At 36.7% G+C, this 21,175-nt stretch overlaps 2 protein-coding genes across 14 annotated transcripts in view; one reads left to right on the forward strand and one right to left on the reverse strand.

Annotated features, from left to right (window-relative positions):
- Positions 1-2,008, forward strand: part of USH2A (usherin) — a 901,466-nt gene extending 899,458 nt beyond the window's left edge. The window contains exons 70-71 of the mRNA XM_081491700.1: positions 173-394; positions 1,776-2,008. Of these exons, the coding sequence (XP_081347826.1) occupies positions 173-394; positions 1,776-1,865 (312 nt within the window). The 3' untranslated portion in view covers positions 1,866-2,008. The remainder of the gene's footprint in view (positions 1-172; positions 395-1,775) is intronic.
- Positions 2,009-4,504: 2,496 nt separating this feature from the next.
- KCTD3 (potassium channel tetramerization domain containing 3) overlaps positions 4,505-21,175 on the reverse strand; it is a 70,340-nt gene continuing 53,669 nt past the window's right edge. For 4 of the 13 annotated variants that reach the window (XM_081491704.1, XM_081491701.1, XM_081491708.1 and 1 more), the window contains 6 exons: positions 19,307-19,477; positions 15,364-15,519; positions 13,747-13,843; positions 10,706-10,890; positions 10,489-10,627; positions 8,118-9,737 (listed from right to left, as the gene is read on the reverse strand). In XM_081491704.1, the coding sequence (XP_081347830.1) occupies positions 9,176-9,737; positions 10,489-10,627; positions 10,706-10,890; positions 13,747-13,843; positions 15,364-15,519; positions 19,307-19,477 (1,310 nt within the window). In that variant the 3' untranslated portion in view covers positions 8,118-9,175. Of the gene's footprint in view, positions 7,421-8,117; positions 9,738-10,488; positions 10,628-10,705; positions 10,891-13,746; positions 13,844-15,363; positions 15,520-19,306; positions 19,478-21,175 lie in introns of those variants that run through there. The other 9 variants (XM_081491703.1, XM_081491712.1, XM_081491713.1 and 6 more) reach the window with 3 other exon arrangements.

The following is a 21,175-nucleotide window of genomic DNA, read 5'->3' on the forward strand; positions in this document are numbered from 1 at the left end:
GACCATTAGCTTATTATCTCACTTTACCAGGAAGTTGTGGGCTACAGTATTCCTGATGTTCTCAATTTTGTAGGATATGGAGACAGTGTTCCCTTCATTGACAATGATTTTCTATCTTGCTTAAAGCCCATTTTCTTTAGACCTTAGTCACCAACAACAACTTTCTCTTCAGGGTTTAGCTGATACCAAAATCCCCCGGTCTGGGACACCTGTGAGCATCAGGAGCAACCGAAGCCTGTCTGTTCTGCGCATCCCAAGTCAGAGTCAAGTCAGTCAGACCTATCCCCAAGGGTCTCTCCACCGGAGTGTCAGCCAACTCATGAACATTCAAGACAAGAAGGTCTTGATAGACGACTCGCTGTGGGGAACCATCATGGGCCATGACAGCGGACTGGTGAGTCATTTCCTCATCAGGAGCCTCTGTTAAACACAAGTATGTTGATAAAGAGGTGGCATGGTTTCCTGTACCCTGCAGAATGATGATCTCCAGGACACTCACTTCATCCCTCTGACCACTTACCCAATTATTTTGTAATGACATGTTTACCTGCTTGAGTAGTGGGGTAGAAACTGTCTTTTGGCACACAATGGAGGCTCAAAAAATACATTCATGTATAAGTGAAGAGATGAACAGGTTCTACTTCATTAACTTGGGCAGGACATGACTGAACACACTGTAACAGGCCTAAATGAGGCATAAAGTACAATCTCCTATTTTACAAAGGAAAAAAAAGATATGTATTTTCCTTCTGGTTTATGGTTAGAGAAAGAGAGTCTCTCAATAGGATCTATAGTTTCTTTTAAAAAAACTCAGAAAATCATGATAAATATGAGCATAGGTATGTATGAACTTCACTTTTCATAATTTTGGCCCAGGGGATACAAAAAGTTAACCTCATTATCTAATACTTTTTTGAGTCCCTAGCTCTGCTTCTAAATTTGAACTCTCACTCACCTCTCTCTCCCCCTAATTCTCACTTTTCCTTCACTGAAAAGTTGATGCTTTTCATAAAGACTTCCTTAACTAATGGCAAGAAATAAACTTTCATGGCTCCAGATTTCAATCACACACACACAAAAAATCAAATTCATAGTCCTTCTGGTTTGTTAGAATGATGATATATAGTAAGGACTTTAAAATCATGGGCCTATTTGAAGTTGTGATGACTACTGAATTCCATGACTCCATTTCAGATGTGACGTTTCTATGTCAGGAATACTATTAGGTTGAAACAAAGAACTGTTAATTGATCATATTTGACATACAAAGTGGCGATTTCATATAGTTCAATATATTACATTGAGGGCTAGATGCATGTGTGCTCTTACCCAAGGACACACATCTAATAGTAATTTTTTTGGAACTGGGGATCTTAAAAGCACTGATTACAGTGCCCCCATTCTAATGTACTATGCTGACATTTTTGCTTACTTTTGACCAATAGGCAGTATGCAAAGCAATTCAGTGAAAGCTTTTTAAGATATCCATATGTGGCAAATTATCTGTTCCCTATTAACATTATAATCAGTATTACTAACCCTATTCGATAAAAAAATACAATAAGAAGATAGGACACAATGAAGCACAATAGCTTGCATTCTGGCTCTTCTGCTTAAATTCTGAACTGAATCATATGAAACCTCCCCACTTTTGGATGAGAAAACTGAGGCTTCCATGGTGCCATGTCTTAACCTTTAATGCTCAAAAGATACACATTTTGTGTAACACTATTGCCAGCAAATATCCTAACCAGTGATGACTGGTGTCTTTTCAGTATGTGGATGAAGAGGACCTGATGAATGCCATCAAGGGTTTCAGCTCTGTGACTAAGGAACACACCACATTCACCGACACCCACCTGTGAAGGATGGGAACCTGTAAGACATAAGCTGGAAGCAGGCCCCACACCCCATCTCCACTGGGTTATCAGACATCATAAATGCTAAAAAGCTATTGCTTGTTATGCTATAATCCTTTAAAGAAATGAGTGTTTTTGAAATTCCCTAAGAGGTCTAAGTTGTTTTTCTGGAGGTCTAAAATGAGGGGTTTCTGAAATTTTATGTCCATGTGAAAATGCTTATTTTGCTCTCCTTATTTTGAGGACGCTAAGTAAGCATGTAACTGTCACTTGGCTGTTTGGCAGTGACACCACTATTTAAATGAATAATCAGTGGTGATTTCAGGTTGGCCCACAGTTGCTACAGGTAAGTTACTAATTTAAAAACTAAGGGGTTCTTCTGAGAGGATGGCATTGCTGCTGCCTTGAGCAGCAGAGCACTGCTTCTGCTCTGTCCCCTATGTTCATGGAAGTTGAAACAAACCTGTGAGGAACAATTCTAGTAACAGCTGCAAAATCAAATCCTAATGTCAGATCAAACCGAAACACTCAGAGGAAAACAAATTCTCATTGAGGCTACACATTCGACTGTGGTTTCTATTTGATTATAATGTTTAGGGGTAAGTACTTACCAAACCACATAAACTTATAAATGTCTGTTCTTTCATGTATGGATCTTCTAAAAATCTAAGGAACAAACAGCTAACTTATATATTTCAAAGAGAAAAATGAACTGTTTTGATATTTTACATAGTTTTGAAACTCCAGTCATTCCTTTTTAAAGAATTTTGTCAATTCACTGAATACCCAGGAATACCTTCAACTTGGCACATTCTATATGGAAACTACTCTTTTATTTGCATTTTTAACTAGCCTACGTAGAATTAAAAAAATTTATGTTCCTTCCAGCTTTGAAAATTTTTTAAATAACACATGTAAATATAGGAATATACATGTTTCATATCTCTGTCCTACATTCCTTCATTTCAGAGAACTACTAGAATCACTAAGAGCAGAAATTGGTACTTTAACTGTTAAAGTGACTCATGATCAATTTCCATGAGTCAAAAAAGTTTTTGCTATTTACTCAGTTTGGATTAGAAAGTTATTGGTAAGTCCTACCTCAAGAAACATTTTCCTCCCCAAGTAAAGGTATTTAAGTTTATTCTTCACAGAAAACAATGTAAGAACACCTCTTCTTCATCCTTAAAGGTCTTAATGACTCTAGGAAGTTAACTTTTGAGTCTGTATGTCTCAAACACAACAGTCGGACGTATTTTGTGAATTACATTCAGAGATAAGTAGATTTCCCCAAGGCTGAGCTGGCAAAACTTGGAGCACAAGGAATAACCTTGCTTATTCTGCCTGAAAATGAGGAATCACCCTAACTGTCCAGCAGTCAAAGAAACACCGTGGACTTTGAGGGCACTGAGACTTTACCCAAATTTGCAAAAGAGCAGCTCCTCAGAAAGACCAAGTCCTGGACAAGCCTTGCCAACCGTTAAGTGTCAAAAGCACAGACCAGTGTTAAGCCCAAGGTCCGCCCCCTCGTTAGAACTGCTACAAACAAATCCGAAATAACTGTGCATGTCTGGCAGGGGATATTCAAATTATGTATTTTTCCTCGCCAAAAGTTTTATACTTTCTGACATGGAAACAGGATTGGCTAATTTAGTTTACAGGTTTCAATTCCCATGTGTCGGTTTGGTCAGTTAGCTGTTTAAAGCAGGCACAGATGCGCCTTGACAGAGGCTCAGTTTCTGTACACAGAACACTGTTCCCTCCTGGTCCCGTGTGTGCATCCTTATCCTTGGTCTACACCCCTGCAAATATGATGAGCGAGTTCATGGGTGGTGGATTCAGGAGAATGAGTACATACTCACTGCTGAAAAGTTAACTAGACACCATCACCACATTCTAAAACTTGAACACAAAAAGAACTGCAAGGGTCTTATCTTGTAATTTTCTCTACTTAATCATCTATTTAGACATTTAGTTACTGCATGAATTCATTAGCTGACTCGTTAACATTTTGATCCCCTGGCTCATAGTGGACAGAAGCCTGTATGGCTTCTACCCGCACCACCCCCGCAACACTCTGAATATGACTTGTGTTGATTTCACAGAAGCACACGATGTTGTCTTGCCGCTTTTGGTGATTCTGTGTGCCAAGCTTCCATTCAACAGTCAGACTCACCGCTAGATATTCTGATTCAGCTGGTCTGGGGTGGCGCTGAGGTGTCAGTACTTTTTAAAAGCCTCCAGATGTTCCTAATGTGGAGAACCAGTTTTGTAAAGAACCTGGAAGAACACGTGCTGTGCACTGGGACTCTGGTCCTTGTCCACTTCTCCTTTACAGAGACGACACTAGGCAGCCCTCTGTAAATCTCCTGACTCTGGTCCCATCACATACTCAGCTTCAATTTTAAGATCTGCTTTGTTGTGTCTAATAGTAACTGTTTGATGAGAGTGCACAGCTACGCTTGTATAAGCTCTACTAAGAACTGTACTTATCGATGATCTATTGTCATTTCTACCTGAATGTGAAATCTGTTATGGTACCTTATGCTGATATAAAAATCATGTTGGCATCAAGATAATTCAACCTGAACAACCTGTAAATAAAACATAGTCCAGGTGGAATAATTCAGTGAGTAGGAACTTAATTATGTCACACATGAATAGTAGTTTATTTCCAATGAACAGATATCATGTAAATTAATCGAAAGGTGGTTTGCTTAATAAATATTTAACTGTGAACCAAGTTTGATTTAATATATTTATGAAAAAATACTCTTTAACAGCTCTGGGTTGTATTTACAGTTTACACATAATGATAAAGGTGAGCCCATTTAAGAAAACAGGATATTCTGACTACTCAATGTACATTAGAATCAATGTAACACATTTTGCAAAACATGAGTCCCAACTGGCAGAGATACATATTTAGCAGATAACCTCAGGTGGCTCTGATATGTAAGCCTGGATGAGAAAGCCAGGAAAAGACCATGGGCTGCAGAGACAGACGTGGGTTCATGAGGTGGCTCAGTAGCTAAGGAGCCTTGTGGTGAAGCTATTGATCCGCAGAGGGCCTCAGTAATCTCATCTTGAAAGAGGATAACAATACTTATCCAATTGACATGAAAATACTTATTTCATAATTACTGGGGAAACTTGACACCATGAGAATTATAATTCTGTTGTTTTTCATCTGTCACACAAAGTATATATACATAGATTCATTTTTTTTTTTCCTTCACGTTTGTGTTTTGCAGTTTTTTTCTTGTAGCTGATTTCTAATCTCATAGCATTGAGGCTGGGAAAGGTACTTGATTACGATTTCAATTTTCTTAAATTTACTGAGGCTTGATTTGTGATCCAAGATGTGATCTATCGTGGAGAATCTTCTGTGTGCACTTGAGAAGAAAGTGTATTCTCCTGTTTTCGGATGGAATGTCCTATAAATATCAATTAAACCTATCTAAACCATTGTGTCATTTAAGGCCTGTTTCCTTACTAATTTTCTTCCTGGATGGACAATCTGCCCATTTAGGTAAGTGGGGTGTTCAAGTGCCCCCAGTATTATTGTGTTACTGTCCATTTCTCCTTTTATGTCTGATAATATTTGCTCTGTATTTTGCAGTTTGCCTTTACCAGTGAGCGTTCCCATTGGTAATTTTGTTTCTAGTGTTTTGGGCTTTTCCACTTCCTTTGGCTTTTGCTGTAAAGCTGGTTTGATGGTACTGAATTCTTAGCTTTTGCTTGTGTATAAAGCTATTTCTCTGTCAAATCTGAACAAGAGCCTTGCTAGGTAGAGTGTTCTTGGTTGTAGGTTTCTCCTTTTCATCACTTTAAATGTATCATGCCTTTTGGCTTGCAGAGTTTCTGCTGAAAAATCAGCTGACAGTCTTAGGGGATTCCCATGTATGTTATGTGTTGCTCTTATGATTTTTTGTCTTTTTTTTGGTCAATCTGACTACTGTGTGTCTCAGCGTGTTCCTCCTTGGGCTTATCCTGTATGGGACTCTCTGTGCTGGGTGACTATTTCCTTTCCCATGTATCAGCTATTACCACTTCAAATATTTTCTCAGCCCCTTTCTCTCCCTCTTTTCCTTCTGTGACCTCCCCACTATAATGCAAATATTGGTGCATTTAACATTATCCCAGGGGTCTCTTCCATTCTTTGTCTCATTTATTCTGCTATTGATTCCTTCTAGTGTATTTTTCACTTCAACTATTGTTCATCTGTTTGCTCTTTAGATCTTCTAGCTCTTCATTAAAATTTTTCTGTGTCTTTATTCTTTTTCCAGGTTCTTGGATTCTCTTTACAGTGATTACTCTGCACTCTTTCACAGATAGGTTGGCTATCTCCACTTCACTTAGCTGTTCTTTGGGGGTTTTATCTTGTTCCTTTGTCTGGGACATATTCCTTTGCTGTCTCATTGTTTACATTTCTGTTTGTAATTTTGTGTGCATAGTAGCTTAGTTATGCTTCTCCAGTTATGCCCTCTGTAGGGGATGTCCTTTGTGTCCACTTTGTCCCAGCGTAGAGTCTGATCTGTGTTATAAACTCAATTCTGCAGGACTATACTTTCCTTGCTTCTGGCGTCTGCTCCCTGGTGGGCGAGGCCAGTCTAAGGGCTCTGTGTAGGTTTTCTGGGTGGGAGGGGCTAGTGCTTCGCTGGTGGGTGCGACAGGGTCTTGGCTCTTTGGTGGACCAAGCTCTGTCAAGGGATGTGTCTGGAGGCGGCTGTGAGTCAAGAAGTCTAGGCAGCCTGTCTGCTGATGGACAGGGCCATTTCCCACCCCGCTGGTTGTCTGGCCTGAGGCATCCAGCATTGGAGCTTACAGGCTGTTGGGTGGGGTCTCAGTGCCAAGGACTCAAAATGTCTGACTCCACTCAGGGTTCACATAGGTCCCCACTGTATTGGCCACCAGCTTTTATGATGCCAGAGAGCAACAGCCGCCTCCACCTCCCAAGGAGACCCTCCAAGACCAGGAAGTAGGTCTGGCTCAGGTTCATGTGGAGTCTCAGCTTTTGCTCTGAGCACCTGTGTGCATCCTCTGAGGGTGCAGTCTGTTTCCCCCCTATCCTGTGGGGCTCCTGCAGCTAAACCCCGCTGGCCTGCAAAGCCCAATGCTCTGGAGGCTCTTCCTCCCAAAGACTGACCCCTGGGCTAGGGAGCCTGGCATGGGGCTCAGCTTCCATTCCTGTGGGAGAAAGTCTGTGATTTAATTATTCTCCAGTCTATGGGTTGTCCAGCTGGGTGGTATGGGATCTGATTACACCGTGAGTGCACCCCTCCTATCACCTCTTGATTTCATCTTCATGTCTCTGGATGTAGACTATTTTTTTTGGTGTGCTCATGAGAGGAGAGTGAGCTCAAGTCCTACTCCACCACCTTGGCTGAAAATCTCTGTTCATGGTTCTGCAGACTGTAAGCCTGGCATCAAAATGCCATCGAGGCTGGTTTCTGGTGAGAGCTCTCTTGTAGATGACCATCTTTTCTCTTGAGTCCTCACGTGGCCTTTTTTCTGAAATCTTATTCTTCTTTACAATGATGGGCAGTGTTCCTGTTCTCCTAAGGAGTGAGAGACGTTCACATGATGCAGGTGAGGAAGAGAGGAGGTTGCAACGTGCAGGTGGTTCTGGAGGTTTTTCCCCTTTTTGGTCTCAAAAACCCTAATAAGGTAACTATCCCTGCTATGCCTAAGATTTTTCATTATAATCTGTTCAAGTTTACAAAGTTAAATGCCAGAATAGACTCAAATTTCTGTTGTACCATCAAGGTTCAAGCTCTTTTTACAGGAAAGAAAAACAATCTGACTGTAATGCAAATATTTATAGAATAACTATAGTGAGTTGCCATTGCAATTTTTTTTTCCAGAATTATACCAAAATCCCATAAAAAGGCCTTTTACTCTTGGAAAAGACTGGGTAAATAGTCAAGTTTTAGTTTTCTTATTTGCCCACCCAACTTTTTACATGAGCATAATAATGAGAAAAAAGGTTTAAGAGATAAATACAATCCTTGGTAATACTGAAATTATGCTTTGAGTAACCTTTCCCCTGACAATACAAGTTAGTTTTCACACATGTTAAGATCCTCCCTCTTCCCTTTATTATGGAAGGAAGCAAAGACATGAACAAACCCTAAGTACACTTTAAACAGGATTACTATTCCTTAAATAACTGAAAACACCTATCTTAATCATTTTTATTTGCCTTACTTGACAAATAAATACAAGAGACTGTCTATGAAACCACTGGCAATATAATAAACTTTAAAGAATTTATTTTGACTTGACCCACTTATATTTCTCAGAATGGGAATATATACATTATTCATCAATAAATGCTTAAAATTTACAATTACATTACTTGCAGAAATTTGGAAATCATTCCAATTAAATCAAAGTACAAAAGATTTTTTTTGTTCTTATATTTAAAATAAAATTTCTATAGCAGCCAAAACCTTTAACCAAAAATTCAGAAGCACAGTCTCTTATGTTTAACAAAATGGCCACATTCTAACTTAATTATCTTCATTATTAACACAAGAAAAAAATATGGTGGCTCCTCAAACAAGGCAAACTAATAACTGGTAGTTTTCCTTTCTGGGCACTCGAAACTGTCTTTATTTCATCTGTTCAAATAGTTGCTCCAACTTTAAAGAAAGTTTAAATGGACTTTTGACATTTAGTATCGGTGATGCTTGCTGAGACTTAAGAACTCCAACAATGAGAATCAGAAAATGACCACAATTAAAATTACCTTAAAAGACTTAGTACTACACAGAGCAATCTGGTATTCAATAGTGTTTTTGAATTACATTTTTTTTTTTCACAAACATAGCACCTCATTAAATACCTGGTAAACCACTCTGCAGTCACAGTAAGGGTTGGGAGATTAAGTTCCAAAGAGAATTATGGAATTCGTTTAACATAACGTTGCAAGACAAAGCTCAGGCAAAATCGGCATACGGAATGCAGTCTGTTGATTCTCACACTCTAAGGGGATGGTCATCTATAATGGGCACCATCTTATTGAGACATGGTATTAATACTATGCTTCCAAAATCCAGAGTAGATAAACATGGAAATGGACTCCTTCTTTACAAATGATCTATTAAATGTGCCTGTAAAACTAAAAAAATTTTCCAAAAGATCAGATGAGATATGGTTATTTTATCTCTTTAACCCAGGTAATTCTGTCAAAAAGATACTAAATGAAGTCCAATCTTAATTTGTAAAGTTTTGGTGTAAAAGCTAATTGAAATCCAGTAGAGTTTAACTCTCTTCTGAATAACAAAACTACTACTCACTTTGCTGAGTTGTCACAAGCTGTACTCTTGACCTGAAGAATCACTTTTTTTGTGCCGAGGAGAAGGAGCAGTCTTTGTAGGAGACGGGGAAGCAGTACCAGGTGAGTCAGTTCCTCCATCGGAGGTACTTGGTGAAGATGCCAAGTGAGGGACTTTCTTTCTTCCAAGGAATCCTCCTCCTTCAAATCCTCCTTTCTTCCGTGACTCCACTTTATTTTCATTTTCATCTTCTGATGACCTTTTCTTGGATTCCAGAAAACCTTCAGCTAGTCTATGAACCTCTACTACACTATCTGATTCTCTCAAGTTTTTAACTTCTGTTCCAGGAGACTTCCTCTCAGACACATTACATTCCCCTGCTGCCCTCTTAACTTCAGCTTGTATTGGACCCAAGTTACCATTTTCAGGGACAGCTCTTTCTATGTTTCTGTTCAAGTTCACAGTCTGGAAGTCCCTATAACTGTGAAAGCTCTCAGTCCTCCTTGCTCTTGCTAACAAAGGACTTTCTCTGTAAGGCCTAATGGAACCATAAGTAGCTGCTTCGTGGATGGTTTCATGGTGCTGGAGCTGAAGACTGAAATACAAAAGTCACATTTCTTTTTGGCAATTTTCAGGGGCACATCTAATTAATTAAACTACCAGTTAAAATGTAAATATATATAAAGAATATTATCTTATTTATATATAAAAATGTATCTTAAGCATATTCTTATATAGCATATCTTAAGCACTCTATATATTGTATGTGTGTGTACAAAATTAACGATGTAAATAATACCATACTTATATTCAAAATGAAGCTAGACTCCTAAATAGCTGAAAAAAGCTAGGGGGAGAAAATCTTTAAAAGCAATGTGGAACTAATATCTAGTTTCAGTATTTGGCCCTTAGTTCACATTTTGGAATTTTTCAAAAATATGGTTAACTAAAAACATACATGTCATTGTATTAAAAGTACATACTGTTTAAGATTAGAGGTGTAATCATTTTGGTTAATATGTCCTTGAGACAATAGGAACAAAAGTTCTACATAGCATCTAAGGGGACATGTGATTTTTCTAATTTCCTTTGAATGAATTCTTGATCACATTAACAGACATCTAAATTGGCAGCAATTTACAAATAAGTTAAAGGGCAAAAGATGTTTTTCTATGAAAAAAAACATGCATGTAGATGAGAAATTTAGTAAAAAACTTTTTAAAAATTGAATAGTGACCAAGTATGAATTTAAAGTGTTCTTTGAAAAATTTGGCTTTAAAAGATTATGTGATTACAATATTTCTGCCAATTTTCCAAAAAGCAATCAATTCAGTGCATGAACCTACCTAGAATTTGATTCGCGAAGACGGCTATGCTGAACCACAGAAGTTGCAGGACTGATATTAGGGGTAGCGCAGCGAGACGTGCTCAGGTCACACTGATCCAGTAGTTTGAGTAGTTCTTCTTCAGTTGGACCACCTACATCTTAGGAAAACATACACCCCTGTAATCATTTGCATCAAAAGCCTACCTGTGACGAACACTGCTCCTTAAGGAACCTACCCTTGTCCTCACTTTTGTTGACCATATCCATGGCAGTGGTCAGATCCCACATCTGAATGCTGCCGTTTGTGTGGCCTGTGAACAAGTAGCGCCTTGGCCTTGAGCCCATCCTGCTGGAACCCTCACACTCTCTTACCGTAAATGAGGATATTGTAGTACAGTCAACAGCTTGGATTTCGCAGATTCTGCAAAACATATTGTGCAGTTATTAACTATGGAGAACAAATCACATTTTATAATTCAGACTTTTGAAACTAACTGCCTCTTTGCAAAGTTATAGTCAAATATTCCACATATATAAAACAGATTTAAAAGGATCAAAGAAAGTCAGTAAAATTCAAGCCTTGTTTCTTTGAACCTAAAGAAATGGCTCTTATAAAACAAAGTATTAAGTAACTGAAATAAAACAAATAAATCAATCTTACAATTTAAAAAAGCCTTGATGGGAATTAAGCAATTACTCAAAGGGAAGTTACTAAACTAAAAAGGCATAAAGAAACAAAGCAAGCAGGCATAATACTAGAAAAAAAATCTTGAAATCATTTAACATTTCTTTGAAAATTTTAGAAATCTAAAACCAGAAATGTACAGCTGTATGGAGATGTCTAAACAGCATCCTCCTATAGGTTAATATTGTTAGTTATTAAAATGCTTTGAAGTTATTTTCACTGATTTTTTTCATAAAAGATAAACAGTAATGCACATTTGACAAATGAGAAGACCAAGAAATGTCAGTAATTGATGTGCCAAAGTCATAGAAAGGTTAACAAAATTGTACTTGATTGAAACATTTATCCCAGCCCACTTTAAAAAAGGAAAAAAAGATTAAGAACAATTAATGCCAGGCAAATGCAAGGTCAAAAATTGAAAAGGAAACACAATTCATATTAATGAGAGAGACACAGGCACAGAATATGAAGCTTAATTGAGCTTCCCAGCAAGCAGGGAAAGGGAGAGTGAGGGGGAGAACTGATTCCTGCAGTGCCCAAATAGTGATAGAAGCTATCCCAGTCTCATTCCCAACCTCAAGGGAAAACCTTGTAACATTTTACAACTGAGTGTGAAGTTTGTATAATTACTTTTGCAGATATTATTCATCAGGTTAAAGAATGTGCCTATATTAAGTGCTAGGATTCTTTTTTTTTTTAATCAAATGGTTGCTAAACTGTCAAATGTTTTTTCTGTGTTTATTAACATGATCATTTTTCAATTTTTGTTAATGTGGTGAATTATTTTTCAATAATATGTATGAACTGACAAAATATTTTTAAAAATCTTGATTCCTGTTTAGAACAACTACAGCCAGCTCTCCATGATGTGGAACCCACACAGACAGAGGGCTGGGTGCACTGTATCATTTTATATATGGGACCTGAGTATGGTGGGATTTTGGTATCTGCCTGCAGGGGGAGGTTCTGGACACAGAGGGCCCACTGTCAATAAAATTAAGAAAACCAGGACAGTCACATGTAGCCAGTGAAATCAGCGCACACCTTCACACCATGCACAAAAATAAACTCAGATGGCTTAAAGACTTAATGTAAAAATACACAACACCATAAAACTAGAAAACACGCCAAACATTCTGAAAAATTGTACAAACATCTAATAAAATGTTTTTTGATGTCAGTCACCCAAGACAATAGAAACAAAGCAAACAAACTGGATCTAATCAAACTTACAAGCCTTTGTACAGCAAAAGAAAACATAAGCAAAATGGAAACAAAACCTACAGACTGAGAGAAAATATTCGCAAGTGAATTGACCCACAAGGGCTTAATTTCCAGAATATACAAACAGATCATAAAACTCAAAAAAAAACAACCTAATCAAAAAGCAGGAATATGTAAATAGACATTTCTCCAAAGACATACAGATGGCCAACAGGCGCATGGAAAGATGCTCATTATTGCTGCTTATTAGAGAAATGCAAATCAAAACTACAATGAGGTACCAGCTCACACAGGTTAGAATGGCCATCATTAAAAAAATCTACAAATAACAAAATGCTGGAGAGGGTGTGGAGAAACGAGAACCTTCATGCACTATTGGCAGGAATGTAAACTGGTAAAGCCAGTATGGAGAACAGTATGGAGGTTTCTTAAACAACAATAAGAGTTGCCATAGGACCCAGCAATGCCACTCCTGGGCATATATATCCAGACGAAACTGTAATTCAAACAGATACAGGCACCCCTACGTCCACAGCCACTCTGTTTACAACAGTCAAGACATGGAAATGACCTAAATATCCAGCAACGGATTGATAGATAAAGAAGATATTGTAGTTATACACAATGAACTATTACTCAGCCTTAAAAAAGAATGAAATAATGTCTTTTGCAGCAACAGGGATAGACCTAGAGATTATCATACTAAGAGAAGTCAGAGAAAAACAAATACCACATGATATCACTTATATGTAGAAATGTAAAATATGACACAAATGAACTTATTTATGAAATAGAAACAGACTCGCAGACAGAGAATAGACTTGTGGTTGCCAAAGGAGAGGAAGGATGGATTGCTAGTTTGAGCTTAGTAGATGCAACCTGTGTTTATTAGTCACTCAGTGGTGTCTGCCTCTTTGCGACCCCATGGACTGTAGTCCACAAGGCTCCTCTGTCCATGAGATTTTCTAGGCAAGAATACTGGAGTGGGTTGCCATTAACTACAGGGAACTATATACAAAATCCTGTGACGAACCATAGTGGTAAAGAGTATGAAAAAGTTGTGTGTGTATGTATGTATAAAAAACAATCACTTTGCTGTAGAATAGAAATAAATACAACAGTGTAAATCAATCATATTTCAAATAAATAAAATTTTTAAAAAGTACAGAAAGCCTAAGTGCATGAAAATAAACATATGATTTGGCTCTTTTAATTTTTCCTATAGGATAGAGTCCTTAGAATTACTTCCTCCTTTAAAAGATCTTACAAGTTCTTCTCCCTGCTCACTTTTACCACTGTCAAAGTACTTCCCCTTTTGTAAGACAAACGTTGACTTCTGAACATAGTATCTTTTCAGTAAAGCGTTACCTTTTCCCAGTAGATGACAGTCTTACAAACAGTTTATTAGTGATGGGAACAACTTTCTGGATAAACACCTGTTGATCATCTCGCTCTCCAAAAGGTCCTTGATCAGAAAACAGAAAACACTGACGTAAGTTGATGTTTCTTGCAATTTTTTAGATTTCTAATGCCTGGAACAAAAGTACTCAATAAATATGTCAGTGCTGCACCCTTCAGTTACACAATGTTATGTGTCAATTGTATCTCAATAAAGTTGGAAAAAAAAAATTTGTTGTCAAAATAAAACTGCCAACTTTCAGTGCCCATCATCACAGTGGGAAGGGGGTTCACAGGGCAACTGTTAAAACGGACAATGCTGAGCAGCTCTCTTTCTAAAAATACTGAGACTGTGGTAGCACAATTCTCATAAGAAGCTCACATTTTTTAAAGATAACTTTACTGTGGGTGCATATTCATTTAATAGTTTCATGCATAAACAAATCTAATGTACTCCTTATATTCCACCAGTGCTATAAGTTCTGCCTATACAAGGTGATCTAGAAGGTACATTAATTAGCAAACAGGTCCTATAGAAATATTAAAAGTATGGCGGGTATAATACATATACATTACAGATTCTTTCAAATGGATCTTTGGGGAAAAGAATCCACCTCCGTGAAGATTCTGTGTGTGTATATATGGTGAGTTATGGTGTACAGAGAAACTGATTTAACTTTATATACCTTTTGCTGAAATCAGAGCATTTCAGTAGAGACATGCTATAGTATTTCCTGACGGATGCCATCAAAACCACTCTCAGAATCTAAAAACATCAGCCCCTTTCCAGCTTCAAAGTTATTTTCAGGTTAATTATTAGCAATGATGGAAAAAAAGCATTTCAAGTTTCAAATGTGTATTGCCATCATGGCTTTTAATTATAAACAAAAGTGGCATTTGGAGATGGTATCACTTAGGAAATTCTAGTAAAGATGAAAAATCTGTTCTCAACTTTTTAACAATTAATTCCATAATACAGATCCTCCTCAGCTTATGATGGGGTTATGACTTACAATACTGAAAATACCATTGTCAAAAATGCATTTAGTACTAAACATCATCTTAGCCTAGCCTACATTAAATGTGCTCAGAACACTTACATTAGCCTATAGCTGTGCAGAGTCATCTAACACAAAGTCTATTTTATGATAAAGTGTTGAATACCTTATATAATTTACTGAATACTCAAACTGAGAAAGAGAAGGGCTGTGTGCATACAGACTGATTCTAAGCGTATCACTTGTTTACCCTTGTGGTCATGGGGCTGACTAGGAACTTACCAGGCCTGCTGCTGCTGCCCAGCATCACGAGGGAATACGGTACCACACATCCCTAGCCCGGGAAAAGATCGAACTTCAGGTTCTACTGAATGACTATCACACTTTTGTACCATCATAAAGTCAAAAACTATCATCTGTATAATTTTGTGACTTTAGAGAACTCAATCAGAAAAACACACTAAGCTTCTGTTTTAAATAAGTTTAAAAGTGAAAATAATTTATATTTAGAACTCTTTTTTTTTTAAGGTTCCTACTACCAGTAATATACTTCTTCAGCACTGCCTTCATAATACTTGAGAATGCCCACCTATGTCGTTTCCAGAGGAATAGCTTCCGTGGCTTTCTGTCTCCTCCAGAGACAGGATCTTGAACGATGCTAAAGGAGTAGAACCCGGCTGAGTAGAGATCATTCCTCTGAATCGTGTTACTGTCCATGTCCGGACATGATTATTATCTGCACAAACTAGGAGAGAAAGAGAACACACAAGAGTTTCTAAATACAGATTGTAAGACTACCACCAACATCACTCTTATAAATACATTTTAACTTTTTTCACTATGATCTACAATAAGTAGATCATAGCACATTTTGAATGACAAAACAACTTACTTATCTTAAAACCATACTTAATTTGTACCTAGCCAACAAAAATGAGATAACTGAATATTGTTTACCTTCCTGCAAATATAAGGTATATAAGTTAATCTGCGGATCCTTATACATGTAGCCTACAGGGTATAGATTTAGAAAAGGTTAAAAAAAAAAGTGTATGTAAGAAAGATGTTGAATATTTTCTGTTCTGTTGCTAAACTACACTGAAGACAAGTTGCCTACTTTATTTTTTCCAACCATATAAATAGTTTCTGCTTATGTTCTTCAAATATTAAACAATCAAGATCAGGAGTTACTGAAAATTTACTGGCACAAATGACATTTGTCCAAAAACTTGTTGCTCATTCAGTTACATCATGGAAAATTAAGATTTCAATACTAAAGTTGACAATTACTTTTATATAAGAGTCTGCATTTAAGAAACATATTCCAATTAGCTTAATTTATTATTCCGTGGTAATAATATTAAGCACTTATATACTGAGATATCTCCGAATAAGTAACCTGTTTCTGTTGGTTTTGTCTGAATAGATATCCTATTAAAATACATAAACAATTATATCATTAATGCAAGAACTGTACTTTTGGGGCATGCTTTAATAAAAAAATTTACTAACTTGTCTTTCATTATGAACTCATCAGTAAGTATATACTATGAAATTATCCAAAATTTCTTTTATACACACATTTCCTCCTGGATAAGTGTCATAGTTGCACATTTTAAGCAGAAGTTTAGAAATTTAATTTTAGCAAACAGCAGTAAGAATAAAAAGTGTACATACTACTTATACAGAAAAATTCTCAATTCTCGGAACACTAGTTTTCTGGTGAAAAAGAAGACATTTAGTTCTACGCTATTTAATCAACTTTATGGGGAATAATTTCCTGATTTCATTATTAAACTTAAGAGTATTCAGAAAAATAACTGAAATACTTTTAGCTGGCTCAAAATGCAATTATGAAATTTGTTAATATGAATCATCATCTAACATTTACAACGTTGAAACTAACACTAAGGGAAACAGAATGTCATTACATATATGTTCATATCCACCAGGTGGCAGAGTAACACAGTTGAGTATATATAAAATACCCCAGATTTTTGGCTAAACTGGGTATTTTTCTTGACAAATTTAAATTTCAAACTTATACAAATATTTGTTAAAATGCAAACTTAACCAAGTAATTCTTATACATCACATCCAACAATAACAGCATTACCATCAAAACAGTATTAACTGCTCTTTAGTGTGGCACTGTCATTTAGATATCAAAATGGTCTAGCAAATAGTTTGTTTTTCTCACAGGATCATATTGTGTCATTTCATTCATTTATTCACAAGAACTACGCTAAGTGCTGAGGACAGGGTGGAGAACAAAAGTTTCTGCTGCTGTAGAAACCAATATTCTAAAAGAGGGAGCGTGAGAAATAAGAAAGCAACAGTCTGTGAAGAAAACAAACGGATACTGACAACAAAAGCTGACTGGACAGAGGTTTGGCTAGTTTGGACCGAGTGGCCAAGGAGGCCTCATGAAGAGGAGTTTGAAATGCGACTTGAATTTCAAGGAGAGGCAGCCAAACAAGTATCTAGGAAAACACATTTCAAACAAAAAGAACAAGGTCAAAGGTTCTAAGGCATTTTTAAGAAACAGAAGAGCCAATAAGCTAGGGTATCACATGCAATAAGAAAAGTGACAAGGGAGGCTGAGAGAAGAGACCTGAAAGCTAAGCAGGATCCAGAACAGGAAGCGCCATATTAATTTATTTATTCTACATACAACAGGAAGCCAACAGCAAGTCAGATCTGGTTTGCATTTCTAAAGATATTTCTGCCTGCCGTGTGGAACACGAACCATAGAGGGCGCAGACAGAAACAGGGAAAAAACTGAGAAGCTCAGCAATCTAGGGGAGAAATGCTGATTTGAGCTACCAGGTTGGCAGCAATGGACACACAGTGAAGTACTCAGATGTGTGATGTATGCTAAAGCAAAGAAATGGGAGTTACTGATGGATTCCATGTATTGAGGCGGGGAGGTGACAGAAAGGGAGGAATCAAGCCTGATTCCTAGATTTTCAGCTTGGGTATAAATGAGCAGTGATACTGTGTAATAAGATGGCTTTTAAGAGAGAAATCAAAAGTACCATTTTGTCCACCGGGTTAATTACAGATGCCTCTTAAACCTACAAACAAATACTAAGGACGAGCACTGTATATACAAGTCTGGAACTCTGTGGATGGTCATAGGTGGAAGGAAAGTCTAGAAGTCACTGGCATATAGATGAAAACATTCAAATCACCAGGGAAAGAAAGTACAGACAAAGAAGAATGGAGAATCTAGAAAAAGGTCTAAGGCAAACCAACACTTAGTAACTGGGCAGAAGAGGAAGAACCAGCCACACAGAGTGAGAAAGACTCCTCAGTGAGGCAGATGTTAGATGAGTACTGCTTTATGAAAGATTAAAAAAAGAAATTGTTTCAGGAAGGCATCATTACATCCAAAACAGTGAGACATTCAATAAAAGCGCAGTCATCCATCCATCTACCCTTCTACCCATTCATCCATCCATATATGGACAAGATACTTCAGCTCCATTTGATGTTTAATTAGTGAAAGATGCATCACCTTTTTATATTAGGTAGTCTTCATATAAACAAAGTTGATATATGAAAATGATGTTTATAAAAGTTTAAGTTAGGCAGGAACTGATCTACAAAAGATTTAATGCAAAATTGTTTTAAAAATGCAAACGCTACTGATATACACAATTCAATTTTTGTAAGATCTTTCAGAAATTATCATATACAATAATTTCACAAATTTTACTTTTTGATTATTTTATTTTGTGTCCTCCTAATTTTGCTTTAAAATCTGTAACTAATTTTTTAAATATCAAATTGTTATCTAAAATTTTTAAAAATCTATCACTATATAGAATAGAAAGTCGCTCAATTGTGTCTGACTTTTTGTGACTCCATGGACTATACAGTCCATGGAATTCTCCAGGCCAGAATACTGGAGTGGGGAGCCTTTCCCTTCTCCAGGGGATCTTCCCAAACCAGGGATCGAATCCAAGTCTCCCACATTGCAGGCAGACTCTTTACCAACTAAGGCACCGGGGAAGCCCTCTATGACTATGAAAAACAATAAACCCACAAATGTTATTTTCTTCATACCTCTTTACACATTTTCTAATTTTTAACATTAGTAGTTATTAGACTACCAATATTCTACTAACTTTAGCATTAAACCTTAAGACAATACAACCAAATTTATATTAAATTCATACTTAATTTCTCTAATAAAATATTCTTCTCAACAGGATTGAGAAATTTTCTGAAGTAAAACATGCCATAAGAACAAACTATTAAAATAGAGAGTAAATAAAAGATACAATACCTTCTAAATTTATGCATACTATAGCCAGACAAGCTCAAAGAAAATCATATTTTCACAGTATTGAGACAATCACAGTATTTCTTCAGTTATTAAACTTTTCTACCACTTTTTTTGGTATGCCTATACATAAAACACTGCTTTTGTATTCTTTTAATTTGTAGGAGTCTAGAAAATTATAACCAAGGCAAGGTTTCACATGAGGCAGCCCACCTTACCAATACCAATAAAATCACTTCACCTGATACCAGATGTTTCTCTGACAGCATGATTTTTGTGACGGGACTTCGGTGAACAGTGAATGTCTGAAAAAGCTGAGGGCCTGACCCAACCGTCTCTGGGTGCTGCACAATGACACGTACTGCACCAGAACTCGTACCATAGGCAATCTCGATCCAGTTACCACTGACACCTACACAAAATCAAAAATGGAAAGGTGAAATAATAGAACACGACCAAAGAAAGCTGCCCTTGTAAATGTTCCCTGTGACAGAAGAGGCAGAGCTGGATTCAGCACTTGTATCAACCCAAATCCAGCTCAGCACAGAAATCTTAAGACTTCTCTGACAGTCTTAAATGCCTTACTTCCTTTATAAATCGCTTCCTAACACTTACTCCACTGTACTATGTATTAGATTCTATCACTGCAACTCTTAACCCCCCCAGTTCTCTATCTACCACTACTCTTTATTGATGAGACTGAATCATAATCATTTTAAATCTAAAACACCTTACAGAGTGCCTTGCCTGAGACATAGTAGGTACTAATTAATTGCTTAAAGAATAAATCTGATATGCTAAGAACACCACTGATACAACATAGTAATCCAAAAGTAACACTCCCTATGACTTCTAGCTTAAAATGACCATCTGTTTTACTTCTGCTACAATATTAAATCTTCTCTTTGAGTCATCAAGTACTGTAATTACTTGTACATATGCAAGTAATATGCACTTCAACAGTTTCAAAGCTGTTAACTAGGGAACAAATATACCCATTACACTGCTGACATCACACTTACCTATGTTGTCTCTTTTAATTATGTACAAATAGCTCATCATGTTAGGTTCATGTGTGGACTTTTTTCTCAAACAGGTGCCCAGATTCCATAACATATTTAAATACAGAAGGGAGTTCACGGATCGATAGCCTTTCAAAGCTTCACAGAGAAACTCTTAGCTTTAATAGCTGTTGTTTCTGATTAACCCAAAAATACTTGAATCAAGGGAGAAAGGGCAGGCTATGGAAAGTACTTCTCAAAATTTAAAGCAACTACACCCTCGTGTCTTAAAAGAAGATACTGCCATCACAAAAGAAATTTTTTTCTCCCTTTTAAATTGTGGGGGTAGGGGAGAGCATACTTCATTCTAGAGCAGGGGTGAGCAAACTTTCTATAAAAGGCTAAATAGCAAATAGTTTAAACTTACATGCCAAACTGTCTCTGTGACAACTACTCAATTCTGACACAGCTGCACATAAGCAGCCAAAGACAATACATAAAACTATCAATGAAAAGAACATGGTTTGCTGACTTCTGTTCTGGAGCAATATAGTTTAAATTCTACCATAATTTCAATCAAAATCATCTGTGTACACCAGAATATTTTTCTTTCATACAGAAGATAATGATTTCTTATAATCAATTCAATAATATGATTCTACAAAAGTAATACATTCAACCTATTAATATTACTGGCCACATGTAAATATTTCCTAGAATTCCTTTCATTACAGATAAATTTTCAGTTCCCCATTTATGTTTATCTTTCACTATAGAATACAAAAATTCTTAATAATTTACAGAACTAGTTTGTTAATTTCATTGCAATGGCCTCTGAAAGAGAAGTTATGGGTACTGATGTTTTCCAAAACTTAAATTTGAAATTTCCCAGAGAAATAAGCTCATTTTCCAATAGAGATTAATGGACTAAAAGCTTCTGTTGTTGTTAAAAAGATAAAGCTCTTAATTTCAAAATGAAATCAGCAATCATAGGAAGGTAAATGTGCACGTAAGTTTTAAAAATAATTTTAGTTATTATTATCATAAGAATTAACAATACAATTCAGAAGAAGAAAAGTTCTAATTTTCCACCCCAGAGTATGTTTATT

The sequence above is a fragment of the Giraffa tippelskirchi genome, chromosome 5 (assembly GCF_054371585.1).
Source record: "Giraffa tippelskirchi isolate mGirTip1 chromosome 5, T2T-mGirTip1v1.2.pri, whole genome shotgun sequence".
Taxonomy (NCBI): Eukaryota; Metazoa; Chordata; class Mammalia; order Artiodactyla; family Giraffidae; genus Giraffa; species Giraffa tippelskirchi.